Source organism: Neofelis nebulosa, chromosome 4 (genome assembly GCF_028018385.1).
Source record: "Neofelis nebulosa isolate mNeoNeb1 chromosome 4, mNeoNeb1.pri, whole genome shotgun sequence".
In the NCBI taxonomy this organism is placed as follows: Eukaryota; Metazoa; Chordata; class Mammalia; order Carnivora; family Felidae; genus Neofelis; species Neofelis nebulosa.
Window position 1 is genome coordinate 99,794,861 of NC_080785.1, and position 16,146 is coordinate 99,811,006.

At 42.7% G+C, this 16,146-nt stretch overlaps 1 protein-coding gene and 1 long non-coding RNA gene across 4 annotated transcripts in view; one reads left to right on the forward strand and one right to left on the reverse strand.

Moving 5' to 3' along the window:
• The window catches only part of LANCL2 (LanC like glutathione S-transferase 2), a 66,900-nt gene extending 54,422 nt beyond the window's left edge, over positions 1-12,478 (reverse strand). The window contains exon 1 of the mRNA XM_058725514.1: positions 12,274-12,478. Within this exon, the coding sequence (XP_058581497.1) occupies positions 12,274-12,477 (204 nt within the window). The 5' untranslated portion in view covers position 12,478. The remainder of the gene's footprint in view (positions 1-12,273) is intronic.
• A 552-nt stretch (positions 12,479-13,030) lies between these two features.
• Positions 13,031-16,146, forward strand: part of LOC131509622 (uncharacterized) — a 30,100-nt gene continuing 26,984 nt past the window's right edge. For all 3 annotated transcript variants that reach the window (XR_009260613.1, XR_009260614.1, XR_009260612.1), the window contains exon 1: positions 13,031-13,149. This is a non-coding gene — a long non-coding RNA (uncharacterized LOC131509622). The remainder of the gene's footprint in view (positions 13,150-16,146) is intronic.

The following is a 16,146-nucleotide window of genomic DNA, read 5'->3' on the forward strand; positions in this document are numbered from 1 at the left end:
CAAAAGCGAGAAAGGACCAGAGAGCAGCACCACCAGAGACACCAACTCTACAGGTAACAAAATACAATGGCACTAAACTTCTATCTTTCAATAATCACTCTGAAGGTAAATGGACTAAATGCTCCAATCAAAAGACATTGGGTATCAGAAAGGATAAAAAAAAAAAAAAAAAAAAAAAAGATCCATCTATATATTGCCTACAAGAGACTCATTTTAGACCAAAATATATCTACAGATGGAAAATGAAGGGATGAAGAACCATCTATCATGCTAACGGAAACCAAAAGAAAGCTGGGGTGGCAATGCTTACATCAGACAAACTAGATTTTATTTTATTTTTAATTTTAACGTTTATTCATTTTTGAGAGACAGACTGTGAGTGGGCGAGGGGCAGAGAGAGAGGGAGACACAGAATCCAAAGCAGGCTACAGGCAGGCTCTGAGCGTTCAGCACAGAGACCAACATGGGGCTTGAACCCACAAACCATGAGATTATGACCTGAGCCAAAGTTGGACGCTTAAGCTACTGAGCCACCCAGGCGCCCCCAGACAAACTAGATTTTAAAACAAACACTGAAATAAGAGATGAAGAAGGGCATTATATCATAATTAAGGGGTCTATTCAAAGGGAAGAACTAAAAATTGTAAGCATTTATGACCCAACTTGGAAGCACCCAAATATATATATCAATTAATCCCAAACATAAAGAAATTCATTGGTAACAATACCATAATAGTAGGACACTTCAATACCCCTCTTATAGTGATGGAAAGGTCATCTGAGCAGAAGAACAACAAGGAAACAATGGCTTTAAATGACACAGTAGACCAGATGGACTTAACAGATATATTCAGAACATTTCATCTTAAAGCAGAATACACATCATCTTGAGTGCACATGGAACATTCTCCACAACTGATCACATAATGGGTCACAAATCAGCCATCAACAAGTACAAAAAGATTCAGATCATAATATGCATATTTTCAGACCACAATGCTATGAAACTTGAAGTCAACCACAGGAAAAATTTTGGAAATCCTCAAATACATGGAGGTTAAAGCGCTACCTACTAAAGAATGAATGGGCTATGCAGGAAATTAAAGAAGAAATTAAAAAATACATGAAGGAAAGGAAATGAAAACACGACAGTCCAAAACCTTTGGGATGCAGCAAAGGCAGTCCTAAGAGGAAAGTACATTGCAATTCGGGCCTATCTCAAGAAGCAAGATACATCCCAAATAAGCAACCTAACCTTAAAGCTAAAGGATCTAGAAAAGGAGCAGCAAATAAAGACTAAAGCCAGCAGAAGTGGGGAAATAATAAAGAATACAGAATTAAATGGTAAAGAAACAACAACAACAAAATGCTAGAACAGACCATAGAATCTAGACCTGGTTCTTTGAAAGAATTAAAAAAATCTATAAACCCCCAGCCAGACTTATTAAAAAAAAAAAAAAAAAAAAAGCGAGAGAAAGGACCCAAATAGATAAAATTACAAATGAAAGATGAGAGATCACAACTAATACCAGAGAAATGCGAACACTTAGAGAATACTATGAAAATTATATGTCAAAAAACTGGGAAATCTGGAAGAAATGGACAAATTCCTAGAAATTCCCTAACTCCCAAAACTCAAACAGGAAGAAAAAGAAAAATTGAACAGACCCATAACCAGTATAGAAATTAAATCAATAACCAAAAATCTCCCAAAAAACAAGACTCTTGGGCCAGATGGCTTCCCAGGGGGGGATTCCACCAGGCATTTAAAGAAGAGTTAATTCCTATACTTCTCAAACTGTTCCAAAGAATAGAAATGGAAGGAAAACTTCTAAACTCATTCTACGAAGCCAGCATTATTACCTTAATTCCAAAACCAGACAAAGACCCCACTAAAATGGAGAAATACAGGCCAATATCCATGATAAACCTAGATGCAAAAATTCTCAACAAGATACTAGAAAACAGAATTCAACAGTATTTTAAAGGAATTCTTCACCATAATCAAGTGAGATTTATTCCTGGGCTGCATGGCTGGTTCAGTATTCACAAATCAATCAAGGTGATACACCACTTTAATAAAAGAAATGGTAAGAACCATATGAACCTCTCAATAGATGCAGATAAAGTATTTGACAAAATACAGAATCCTTTCTTGATAAAAACCCTCAAGAAAGCAGGGACAGAAGTAACGTACCTCAACATCATAAAAGCCATATATGAAAGGCCCACAGCTAATGTCATCTTCAATGGGGAATAAGTGAGAGCTTTCCCCTAAGGTGAGGAACACAATAGAGATGTCCACTCTCAGCACTGTGATTCAACACACTACTGGAAATCCTAGCCTCAGCAATGAGACAATAAAAAAGAAATAAAAGGCATACAAATCAGCAAGGAAAAGTCAAACTTTCACCATTCACAGACGACATGGAAAACCCCCAAAACTCCACCAAGGACTTCAGCAAAGTCGCAGGATATAAAATCAACGTACAAAAATTGGTTGCATTTCTACACACCAATAATGAAGCAGCAGAAAAGAGTAATCGAGGAATCAATCCCATTCACAATTGCACCAAAAACATAAGATACCTAGGAATAAAAGTAACCAAAGAGGTAAACAATCTACACACTGAAAACTACAGAAAGCTTATGAAGCAAACTGAAGAGGACACAAAGAAATGGAAAAACATTCCATGCTCATGTTTTAGAAGAACAAACATTGTTAAAATGTCTATACTACCCAAAGCAATCGACACACTCAATGCAATCACCATCAAAATAACACCAGCATCCTTCACGGTGCTACAAAAACAATCCTAAAATTTGTATGGAACCAGAAAAGACCCCAAATTGACAAAGTAATTTTGAAAAAGAAAACCAAAACTCAAAGCTTCACAATGCAAGACTTCAAGGTATATTACAAAGCTGTAATCATCAAGATATATGATACTGACACAAAAACAGACACATAGATCAATGGAACACAACAGAGTTCGATGAATGGACCCACAAATGTATGGCCAACTAATCTTCAACAAGTTGGATGCAGGAAAGAGCATCCAATGGAAAAAAGGCAGACTTCAACAATGGTGCTGTGAAAACTAGATGGTAATATGCAGAAGAACGAAACTGGACCACTTTCTTACACCATACCCAAAAATAAATTCAAAATGGATGAAAGACCTAAATGTGAGACAGGAAACCATCAAAGTCCTAGAGGAGAACACAGGCAGCAACCTCTTTGACTCTGGCCAGAGCAACTTCTTACTAGACACATCCCCAAAGGCAAGGGAAATCAAAGCAAACATGAACTATTGGGGCCTCATCAAGATAAAAACCTTCTGCACAGCAAAGGAAACAATCAATAAAACTAAAAGGCAACTGATGGAATTGGAGAAGATATTTGCAAATGACAATTCTGATAAAGGATAGTATCCAAAATCTATAAAGAACTTATCGAACTCAACACACAAAAACCAAATAACCCGGTGAAGAAATGGGCAAAAGATCTGAATAGACACTTTTCCAAAGAAGACATCCAGATGGCCAACAAACACATGAAAAGATACTCAACATCACTCATCATCCAGGAAATACAAATCAAAACCATGATCAGATACCACCTCACACCTGTCAGAATGGCTAAAATAATAACTCAAGAAACAACAGATGTTGGTAAGGATGCAGAGAAAGAGGAACCTTTTTGCACTGTTGGTGGCAATGCAAACTGGTGTAGCCACTCTAGGAAACATTATAGAGGTTCCATAAGAAAATAGAAATCCCCCTACAATCCAGCAATTGCACTATTAGGTATTTACCAAAGGACACAAAAATACAGATTCAAAGAGGTAGATGCACCCTAATGTTCATAGCAGCATTATCAACAATAGCCAAACTATGGAGAGAGCCCTAATGTCCATCGACTGATGAACGGATAAGGAAGATGTGGTATACACAATGGAACATTACTCAGCCATCAAAAAGAATGAAGTCTTGCCACTTGTAATGATGTGGATGGAGCTGGAATGTATTATGCTAAGTGAAGTAAGTCAATAAGAGAAAGATCAATACCATGATTTTACTCACATGTGGTATTTCAGAAACGAACCAGATGCACATATGGGAAGGGGGAACAAAAGAGAAGAGAGGGAAATAAACCACAAAAGACTCTTAACTATAGACAACAAACTATGGGTTGACGGAGGGAGGTGGGTAGAAGATGGGGGGGTTGATGGGGGATGGGTACTCAGGAGGGCACTTGTGATGAGCACTGCGTGCGTGATGAGAATTCTACTCCTAAAACCAATATTGCAATGCATGTTAACTAAAATTTAAATAAAAAGTAAAGTTGAGAAAAAGAAGCAGAAACACGATATGGATTATTAGCAAATATTGAGCTTAGTATTATTCAGTTATTCTTCTGAAAAATAAATAATCATTGTTTTCCGTGTGCCAGGCACTGTTACTGGGCCAAAAGGTGAATAAGACTGGGTTCCTACTCTCCAGAGCTCTTGGTCTAATGAGACAGACATAAAGATAATTATGATGCTACATAATAAATGTGTGTGTGTGTGTGTGTGTGTGTGTGTGTGCGTGTGTGTGTATGTGTGTGTGTGGAGAGACAGAGAGAGAGAGAGAGAGGAAGAGAGATTTCATACATGGTTACAGCCTGGAGCTTCTAGGAAAATGATACATCTTAGAAAACCATCTTCAACACACCCTTCAGGAATTCACTATGGCTGTTCTTAAATCCTTGTTTCTGAAGGTGGGCAAGTGTATAGCCAGAGTGTTCAGAAGGGTGAAGAGGAGATGGAAAGGCATTAACAACTCCTGTGAGACTGGAGGAGACCTTTCTTTGGTTAGGGGGTATCATCAGTGGGGCACTTTGTAGGGTAGAAGCCCATGAAAGCTTGTTCCTCCAATGGAAAACAAAACAAAAACCACTGCTGGGCCTCCTTTGCATAGCTGTGTGCAGGAAGTTTCCTAAGCTCCATTAAAAGAATGTACGTCCTCTAAGTCCGTTAGTACCCTTTCATCAGTCATTGTCACTGTCATCGACATAACCCTACAGGTAAGATATAATTATTACCCCTACTTTGCAGATGACAAATATGAGGCACAGGGAGAGAGGCAAAGTAATTTGCCAAAAGTGATACAAACAGTAAGTGGTAGAATTGGAATCTGAACCCAGGTAGCCAGCTCTAGATTCCAAACTTTTAACCAATATGCTAAGGACTTTTATGGTAGGCAAAACAGCCCCAAAGACATCTATGCCCCAATCCCTGGAACCTGAAACAAGTCAAAGACTTTAGGGAGAGTATCCAGGTAGAGCCAGTCTAATCACACAAACCTCTAAAAGCAAGAACTTTTGGGGCGCTTGGGTGGCTCAGTCGGTTAAGCGGCCGACTTCGGCTCAGGTCGTGATCTCGCGGTCCGTGGGTTCGAGCCCCGCGTCGGGCTCTGTGCTGACTGCTCAGAGCCTGGAGCCTGTTTCAGATTCTGTGTCTCCCTCTCTCTCTGACCCTCCCCCGTTCATGCTCTGTCTCTGTCTCAAAAATAAATAAACGTTTAAAAGCAAGAACTTTCTCTGTGTAGAGTCAGAAGGATGTGGGAGAAGGTGAAGAAGACAGGGGAGACCTGACATGTGAGAGGTGACAAGGGGCCACAAGGAGAGCATGAGAAAGAATCAGGCAGCATCAAGGAGCAAAGAGCAGCCCCTGGAAGGCAAGAGCAGGGAAATAGGGACCAGAGTGCTACCCCCACAAGTTCTTCATTTGGGCTCACAGCCTGAACGAGACCAGAAGCATTTCATCCCCAGAGCTGCCGGAAAGGGAGGCGGCCGTGCTGACACCTTGATTTTGGCCTCGTGAAACTCGAAGCAGGTAACCAGCTGAGCCACACTGTTCCCAGTTCTGCCTCACAACTGTGAGCAAATAAACAGGTGGTGTTTTAAGCTGCTAAACTTGCAATAATTTATGGCAGCGATAGAGAAATAACACAACTTACTTAGTTAACCCTTTGAATGGCTTGGGTGTGGCCAAGTAACAAAGATTCCTATGACAAATGAAATAAAGCTTCACAGAGAAGGTAGCATCTACCATGAGTCTTCTAGAAGGATGAGTTTGCCATGTGAAAAGTACAGGGGAAGGCACTCTATGCTGCAGTACAAAGAGGAAACAAAAAAGATGTTTAGGTGAAAGACACGGTATTTTCCGAAAAAAACAAGTGGTCCTGTATGAAAAGTAAGGAATATGCAATAATTTTCTTTCTAAAATATTTGTTTTTTCTATATTTTTTAAAAAAGTTTATTTATTTTGAGAGCAAGAGAAGGCAAGTGAGGGAGGGGCGGAGAGAAAGGGAGAGAGAGAGAATCCCAAGCAGTCTCCACACTGTCAGCACAGAGCCCAATGTGGGGCTTGAACCCAGGAGCCCCGAGATCATGACCTGAGCTGAAGTCAGACACTCAACTGCCTGAGCCACCCACGTGGCCCTTTTCTGTACTTTCTGATGAAAGTTGTGTTTGAGGAAAGACAGAAATCTGTAAAGAAATCATGATCTTTAAATAGAAAAGTGAAATGTAAATAAGTGTTTAAATGGGGCACTTGGGTGGCTCAGTTGGTAAAATGTCTTGATTTCACATCAGATCATGATCCCAGGGTCCTGGGATTGAGCTCCGGATTGAACTCTTGGAATCTGCTTGAGATTCTCTTCTCTCTCTGCCTCTCCCCTGCTCTGCATGCTCTCTCTAAAACAAACAAACAAACAAACAAACAAACAAACAAACACCATGCACATATAAAGGAATCCTAAAAACATAAGGTAAGCTTTCAAGTTATGCATGAACCAAACTGCTGAATATGAATAAGGCTTTAAATACAGCAGGAGTGGGGTGCCTGGCAGTTGGCTAAGCATCCGACTTTTTTTATTAAATTTTTTTTTAATGTTTGTTTATTTTTGAGAGAGAGAGAGCACAAGCGGGGGACGGGTAGAGAGAGAGGGTGGGACAGAGGATCCAAAGTGGGCTCTGTGCTGAGAAGAGTAACCATGAGATCATGACCTGAGCAGAAGTCGGATGCCTAACTGACTGAGCCACCCAGGTGCCCCAAGTTCATATTTTAAAAAATTCAACCAAACTGTAGAGCAGTGCTCCTCCCAAGCAAAAGGCATACTAATGCTCTAGCCTGGGGACCTGTTACATGCAGTTTCTGGATCATTGGATGGCAACCTGAATGATAGATATCAAGAGACTGACCTAGCCATCCAACTATATTATCTTCAGTTTGCTTCTTTATATCAGGGAGAAGATTATCAACTAAGATGGAAATCAGAAGAGTCTTATGTTCTAGATTTAGAGCTGTGTCTTTGGAATGTTTAGTAAATTCTTCCACAGTGGCTCCAAAATATTTTTCTTTCCCTCTGGGTACATAGTTTCATTTTAGCTTAGGGGAGGTCTCAAAAAAAAAAAAAAAGTTTCAGGTTCTGAATATCAGCTTCCATTTGGCCAACTGCTGACCATGGAGCTACTTAAAAAAAAAAAAATCCTTTCAGATATCTTGTCAGGTTTCAGTCGGATTCTGAAAGTAAATATTTCTGATTGTATTGAGAAACCCCTTGGATGCAAGAAGCATCCCAAATTGGGTGCAAAGGACACTAACCTCCCAAGATCTGGAGCCACTCCCAAAGATAACCCAAGGAAGAACTCAGACAACTTCTCTGAAAGCCAGCAACACGTGGTGGGACCCCAGCCACAAATGGAGTTCAGCACACATTTCTGTGCAGCCGTATTTTTGGAGCACCCCACCTGACAGCTGAGCCGCCTACACACACAAGGACATGTGTGCCCCAGGCAGGCAGATACCCAAGCCAAGTTCTCAGGACACAAAAAGAGAAAAATAAGAAGGCAATAGCTGTCCCTTGGAGAGAAAGGATCAATAACCAGTGGGTACCTGAAAGCCAATTCATGACTCACATTCAGGGATATAATTTTGACAAATGTTTTTTCCTGCCAACTTGAATTGGGAAAGGAAGGGACAACATAAAATTGACCTTCCTCTCCGGACCCGGAACCACAGGTAGAGATCTGGGAAAGCTGACTAGTAAGAATCTCACGTTTTGCCAGCTTCTGACGGTTTTCTCAGGATCTGTAGGCTCTGGAGAGGATATCCTAGTGGGTCTCATCCTAGTCCTCAAACTTTGGAGGAGAAATAATTTTCCCTTACCCTCTAAGGCATGTGCTTGGCTGACACCCTTTTTCTCTATGGCAACTTATAAATGGATAAGCTTATCTAGGATGGTTAAAAGTTCTCGATTGTGGCCACTGTAATTCAAGATTGTTTTTGATAAGGTTAAGGTTTTAAGCCTGAGCCTTAAAACAAAATTTTACTCACCTGAACTCTCACATGGGACCCAGTTCAGTTTTAAGTCAGACCCCACCCAACCCCAGACCCAGTCTGGTTGTTGAATTGGATTGAGTCTGGAAAAAGAAATGTTTAAGTAAAGTCAGAAGCTTCATAATGCAAAAGCTGCAGAGCTAGGATCCAAGGAGGGACTCAGCGGCGACCTCCAGAGGCAATGAGAAAGCAGCCACAGGGGCTCAACAGGTACTTTTGCCTGGTTGGTAGTTCACTGCACCTGGGACCCATGGGTGGGGGGAGGGACCTTTAGGTCCCTCTTCTGACACCAGAACTCATAAAAAGATAAACTGAGGCATATTAAAAATTTATTTATTTATTATTTTTTTTTTCAAAGTTTTTAATTTATTTTTGGGACAGAGAGAGACAGAGCATGAACGGGGGAGGGGCAGAGAGAGAGGGAGACACAGAATCGGAAACAGGCTCCAGGCTCCGAGCCATCAGCCCAGAGCCTGACGCGGGGCTCGAACTCACGGACCGCGAGATCGTGACCTGGCTGAAGTCGGACGCTTAACCGACTGCGCCACCCAGGCGCCCCTAAAAATTTATTTAAGGACAAATCAGTTTGAATTGGACAGCACCAAACCGGAAGTGGTTAGGAGCTCTCTGCTGACAGGAGCCAGGGGAGAGACAGAAGAAGCAAAGGACGGAAATCATTCGACTGGCTGTAGCTTAAGCCGTTTGCTGTCTGTGATTGGTTATCCTTAGCGTTTTGATTTTGTAACCGTGGGGTATTTATTGACTTAGATCTTGGTTTGCTTATGTAGACCACCAGGGCATGAGAGCCACCCCAGTGTGTAATGGCCTCCTTGTTTAATTAATTTAACAGCACAGATTTGACAGATTAAGGAGAGAGTTGCATGCACAGGGACTTACAAGAAACTACGTTAAGAGACTGGCGAGGGGTAAAATATGACTAGAGAGGAGGGAGCCTGAATAACCCTGGGTGGGAATGAGGCTGAAGAGGTAGACTGGAGCCAATTCTGAAGGATTTGACAGATCCTAAGAATTTGAAAGCTTTCTCAGCAGAGAAAAAAGGAAGACAAAGAACACTCTTACATGGTATCTATAATTTGGCATAATCTTGAGCTGTTGGAAATGCTTTATTTTATAATTATTTATACAATTTTCTGTTTCTGTTTTAAAGTGTATGCTTTTTTACTTCCGAAATTTGTTTAACCTCATAGTGTATTAGGGAAAAAATAAGGAAATCAGCACTTCTCAATTGTCCAGAGAAATACAATGCTTTTTTCTTGATTCTAAATGGACTAAAGTAGGGGTTAGGGAGGGAGTATACTCCAGAGCTTTTCTCCTCAAAGTGGGATCTGTGAACCCGAACATCTTCATTCCCTAGAAGCTTGTTAAAAATGCAGATTCTACCCTCTACCTAGTGAACCAGAAGAAGCAAACTGAAGATAATATAGCTGGATGGCTAGGTCAGCCTCTTGATATCATTCAGGTTGCAATCCAATTCTTTGGGGAATTAAAAACGACTGTACTTCTCTTACAAAATAAGGCTTTACAGAAAAGCAACGTAGCTCTCGAACCCATTCAAAGTCCATCTATCCTTTTTACCAATCCCAGAACTCACCTTATTCATCTCAAAAGTCTTGCAGATACAGTAAAAGATCTGGACTTAGGAAGCATATGCCCTTTGCAGACATTTATATCCTTTCTCTGTGCCTTTGAGATGTAAATGTTCTACAAGATCTTTAGGAACCCCGAACCATAAGATCTGTTTTGCCTTTCTGTATTTTTATGTATGTCTATACATGTATGTTAACAATGGGGTGTTTTTTTTTTAAGCTACAAATGGTACAGCCAAAACTAATTTGAAAAGAGCTATATTTAATTAGCGTAACGAAAAATAAGTGCTTATATAAATTAAGTATACTCTCAGAAACACAGAAATGAATCTAAATGGTTTTCAAGTTCACATGATCTATGATAGTCTTCGGTAAACAGAAGCCAGTTAAACTTTGTTAGTTTAATTAAAATAGGCATGTCTTAAGGGTTACTGAAACCAGTTAAAAGCATAAAGTTGAACAAAAATCAAAATGGCTGCACTCATGCTTCAGTAAAGCTCGATTTTAAAGTAACCTTTTTCGTCTCTTCTGCAAAGCTCCCTTCCTCCATTCTTAAGGACTTTTGTTTCCGGAACCTGGTACCACCCTAAAGGCAAGTGGTAGGAGGCTGGCAGCACCCAATTCCAGTCAAAACCTGCTAGATCCTGTATTTTCCTATAAACCTCCCCACCCCAGCCCTTTTCTGTGGGGGGCTTGCAGTTTTTAAAGGCCTTAGCCTGTTGCAGCCTCATTTGCCCAGCAATGTAACAAACTATTTTCCTTCTTTATTCTCCAACTCTGTCTTCGTGTTACATATTACGGCTCCACAGCACAGAGGTCAGTTCTCGACATTCTCAGCATTAAATATAATGCAGACATAAAGCTTTTATTCTATCTGGGTGCACTAGTCATAAGGTCATGTTATCTCTTATAAAATTTGTCAGCCAGAAAAACAACTTCATATGAAGGCTACCTATTTAATGTCTCATGAAATTCTCATGAATAAGTTACACATAATTATTAACAACAGGTAAATTAAAGTCTCTGATGTGGTTTGGAGTGTTGGGATTCGGAGCTGACAGCTAAGAAAGAACTCTTAGATGCCTTCAGTACAAAAAGGTGGTTTTACTGAAGCACGGGGACAGGACCCTTGGGCAGAAAGAGCTGCACTGTGCTTGTGAGGGGTGACTGATTATATGCTTGGGAGTTGGGGGAGGTAAAGCAAGTTTCCAAAAGGACTTTCACCTGCTAAAGAAGAATCACAGGATCCTGGAGGCCTAGCTATTGTCAAGCTAAAGTTGTTTTTCCCTCTACCTAGCATTAAGACAGGTGGAGTTCCTGGAAGAATGTCAGACTCTGCCTTTCTCAAGTATCTGTCAATGGGCTGCTGGTTATCTGGAAATTTAATTTTATCTACAGTTCCTTTGCCTTTGTTTCCCACATCATGTCTAGATCATTTCTAAATAAGATAAAATTCTGAGGCACTGATTACTGAACATACGTTCAGCTACTTTTGGCTTCTTATTAAAGGACCTAAAGCTATTTAAGTTCATTGGTAAACAGGTGTGCCACACTGAAAAATTTACTGTAAGGATGAATATACTTCTAGAAATCGTGAAATTCATAGAATAGCCAATTCACAGAATGCCTGTGGAACAGGCAATCCGTAATTGTTTACTTCTTAGTTTTTACTAGAAATTAAGGTTTCCAAGGATTAAGAATTCTAGTCAATACATGTCCTTAAAACTAATAGAAATAACAAGGTTAAAAGGAAACAACAGTGTATTAAAAGTGGGCTAAGAAAAAACACAATGTATTTCTTTGGATAAGGAAAAATATGAAGAACATGTCTTTTGTTAAAGAAAAAAAAAGTGCAACTGTGTCCTCAAGTAAAAGGACTGGTTGTTCCAGAATAAGAGATAAAAGCTGAGTGGACAGAAAGTTGTGAAAAAGTATTCTTGGTTTTCTGTGTGGGCAAGCTGGCTTAGGCTGGCAAGACTTTTCAGTTTTGAAGCATGAGTCTTAATATCAAAAGTGGTGCCTATCAAAGGGAACGTGGCTAACAAAACAAAACACACTGCCCTCCCTCCCGGAAGCAGCGCAGCTTCGTAACACAGAAAGCGCCCACGAGACAGTCGCCTCCGATCTCTGCGCCCTCCCAAGTTGAGACTCTCGCGCGGGCGCGGACCGGTGACGTCACAGGGGGGCGGGGAGGGGCGGATGGACTCTACCATCGGCGGGATTCCCCCCCTACCTGGCGCGGCCCAAGGCCCGGGCGAGGCCAGCTGCCGACTCACCTTTCCATCGTTGTGAAAAGGGAGGCCGAGCTCGTCGGTGGTGGGCTGGGGGCGAGCGCAGCCTGTGTCCTCGGCCGCTCCGGCGGCGAACACCGCCGAGGCCGCGGCCTCGTAGTCCGGGAAGGGGTTGGTGAACGCCCGCTCCTCCATCTCCGCTTCCCCGCCCAGATGGAACTTCAGTCTCTTTGACATGGTCTCGCCCATCTCCGCCGCGCGCCCGGTGCCCCACCACTGGGGCCGCGCGGCACGGCGTGCGGGCGGGGACAAACCTCCTGCCGAGGCGCTTCGCTTCGAGCCACGCTCTGGGAGCCGGGAGTGCTCGCGCCGCCGCCTCTCTCCGGGACCTTGCGCGGCGGAAGGCGAGGGCTTTCTTTACGAAGGCCGCCAGCTGCGAGCGCTGCGAGCACCGGCGGGGCTTCGGGGCGGGCTGGAGCCTCTCCGAGGGGCCTGCCTCGGAGCGGGTGGCTGGCACATCTGGCGGCAGCCGGTGTGCTCCACGTGGTGCCCCCGCCCCGCCTGGACGCCGACCGGGCCGCCGAGCCCCGGCGGCGCGGGCTCCGGTGAAAGTTGGTCGGCGGGGAGCACTAAAGCCGGGCCCTCCGCTGCGCCAGGCGGCTGAGTCCGCTCACGTCTGACCGCGCGGTCCCTTCGCCGCCGCCGTCCGCTCCCAGCCCGCGGCCCGCACAGCCGGTCCGAGGAGACGCTCGCGGCAGAGGCCGGAGCCCCCGGGCTCTCTGGAAGCGCTCCCGGGATCGCCGCTCCGGCTCCTCTTCTGCGGCCGAGCCCGTCTCACGATTTTCTAGAGAAAGCCGAACGGCCGCGCGGGGTACTTTCCCGCAGGAAAAACCTGTAGAGAATAATTCGCTGTCATTCAAGGTGTGTGCGGGTTGCAGAACAGGGAAGGCGCGTCCCTGGACGCGCCATCATCAATCTGCATTTTCACCAGCCGAGCGGTGCCTCTGGTGTCCTCGGCCCCTGGTGCGCCAGCCAGCCTCGCGAGCAGCAGCAGCTCTTTGATATTAAGGGGGAAAAAATTGTTCCAAAGAAAAGAATTTCAAAACAGCCTAAAACACTGCAAGGATAGTGTCTCCCAGGGGCAGGGGGGGAAACAGTCCCTCCTATTCATCACAGTTGGGAGGGGGGTGTCTGGAGGAGGAGCCACAGGCCTTTTTTTTTTTTTTTTTCCTTTTCACGTTTTATTTCAGTCCCACTGTTTTGAATAAACATATCTTTGGTAACAAGAAGTAATGTGGAAGCATACTTAATCATCTAAATATTTAATTGGCCCGAAAGATTCCTCCAATATTAATTGCCCAGGAACAGAATATAATAAAAGGACACAAGCGAATATATGTTGCCATTTATATAATCCAAATATGATTAAAAACAGTCTGTTGGTTCTCATTGTTCTTGTTACTTTCATTATTTGGGACCATATAGATCTAATAATTTCTCCTTGAAGAAAATATCTTATTTCAGTCCCCCCCCCCCCCAGAATTAAACATTGATTGAATGCCAGATGATGCTAGGTGATGACAGATATTAAAAAGATACTTTCTGCCCTTCCAGCTCCAAGTTAGTGGGTGAGAAAGGTAAGAATTTTTTTTTTTTCTTTTCTGGAACCAAGCAGTATGCTTATGCTTTAGTATAACGAAAAGTGACATAGAGGAAAACACAGTACCCTACAGTAAAGGACCAGTCCTCCTGCCTCTGTGGCCTGGCTTTTCACTACTGACTGTACTATTGTCTCCCCCAACTGCACAGGATTGTACATGTGAAACACCCCCTACTGATAGGATGTCCATGGGCGATGACATGTAGGAGGAAATGATTTTAAAGGGATTAGTCAGCATAACTATCCTCAGAGTTCAAGGAAACAACTGGTATGAAAGTATGACTGTACAGCTGCATCCTTTGAGGGACTCTTCCACTTTCTGCTTCGTCTCTGTCCTGGGGTCCCACCCTCAGCAGAAGAAATTTTCTTACTGCTCCCATACTTTCATGCCTTCCCTTGAAGGAAATTTAATCCCCTAACCACTGATGCTCATCCTTCTCCCACCTCAGAGGAGGCTTCACTAGACAAAAGAACATCTTCACTAGACAGATGTTCACCAAAGCCTGGGTTGTTTAGACTAGGACATCACAGGCAGGTGTTGCCGAAACAGCCACTGCAGGCTTTGCGCTGTTAATTAAATCTGGTGACCTTGCTGTCTCTCTCCCACCTGCTATGAAGTGAAAGTAGTTTTTCTCCTTCTTAAAAGCTGGTGGGAACCTGTGAACAATTGTTGCCAAGGACACAAATGTATCTGAAGGACCACCAATATTTTCAAAGACTAAAAAATTTACACCCAGTTTAAGGAATTGGCATCTTTTTCTAAACGCTGTCTGACCTGCAACTTTGCTGTAAGTGGAAATTTCATTTACGCTGTTTCGCGGAGAAGTAACAGTTCTTCGAGGCTTTTAAACGCAGAAGGTGTGAGTCTTCCAACTGTAGGAGATAGGTTGCCCTGAGACGGTGAGTGGGGCTACATGTGGAAACTTCTAGATAGTGTGCATGTTGGCCGGGGGGCTGGGGGAGCAGGTGAAGGAGCATCTACTGAATACATGTGAAGGCCTGAGGTTTTGTTTGTTCGTGTTTTGATTTATTAAATACTTATGTTTTTATTTTATTTATTCTTCATGTGCATGTCATATGACAGGCTTTTAGACTTGTCCATGTTCCTAAGCCCCTGAGTCCTCCAGTCCCTGCCAGAGCCACCCAGGCCTCCATGATGAAGGCCTTTCCTCTGGGTGGTACAAGAGGAAGTCCCAGTAAACAGGCCACCAAATTCCCTTCTTCTACCCTGCAAATCCCTCTCGAGATTGCCCTCCACTCTGTCCATCCATCAGGGTCTGGGTTGTTGGCTTGTTGGGGAAGAATCAGGCTAGCCCAGGGGGTACAGAGGAGGGATTTGTTTGTTACCCCCATTCTCGATACAGAAGATGGTTCCTTCCAGCTGCAAGCCATATACAGACACTACATGTGCTTTATACCTCTAATTTAGGATAAATTTGATCCCTTAAGCCGGCAACTGGTTCTCAAAGTATGATCAAGAATCTTGTGGGGCAGCTGTGAGGCCAAAAATGTTCTTTTTTCTCTTTTTTAAAATTTTGAGAGCAATTTAACATGTTAACTTCAACCTACAACTATCTTCTAATGTCATTATTTGAAACATAAAGAAACAGATCCTCACAGAACTAAAATAATTCACAAGCCGTGAGGTTTTTCTCCTTTTTAAAAAAATTTAAACAACTTTGTACCATGATGTAGCAAATAAGGTAAATGTCATGAATAGGAAAGCTGCAGTTTGCAATATAACCCTGGGAGGGTATTAGACCAGGGCAGGTGCATTGCACAGAACTGGTGGTGGCCCCTGTAGCATAAAGAACACAGTCGATAACATAATAACTTTGTATGGCCAGAGATGGTAACTATACTTACCATGGTGAGCACTGCATAACGTATACTATTGTTAAATCACTATGTTGTGCACCTGCAACCAATATAACGTGTGCCAGCTATACTTAAATAATAAAAACTAAAAAAAAAAAAAAAAAAAACAACAAAAAAAAACCCCCCAAAACCAATTAGGTAACATCATGAGAAATTGGTTTGCGGTCTCAAAACTATCCATTTAAATGTCTTATCTCTTCATGATTAGAGGTCTCATATTGTCCCCAGTTTCTTCGTTGTGTTTTGTGTGCAATACCTCACAGGATGGGAAATTCGTGGACCACCGACAATGGCAGTACCCATTGGGCTTGTCTTTCTGGATGTGAAGGTGTGCGGTGGCTTTGCTGTGATGATCTTGAACATAAAATCTTTTGTAAACT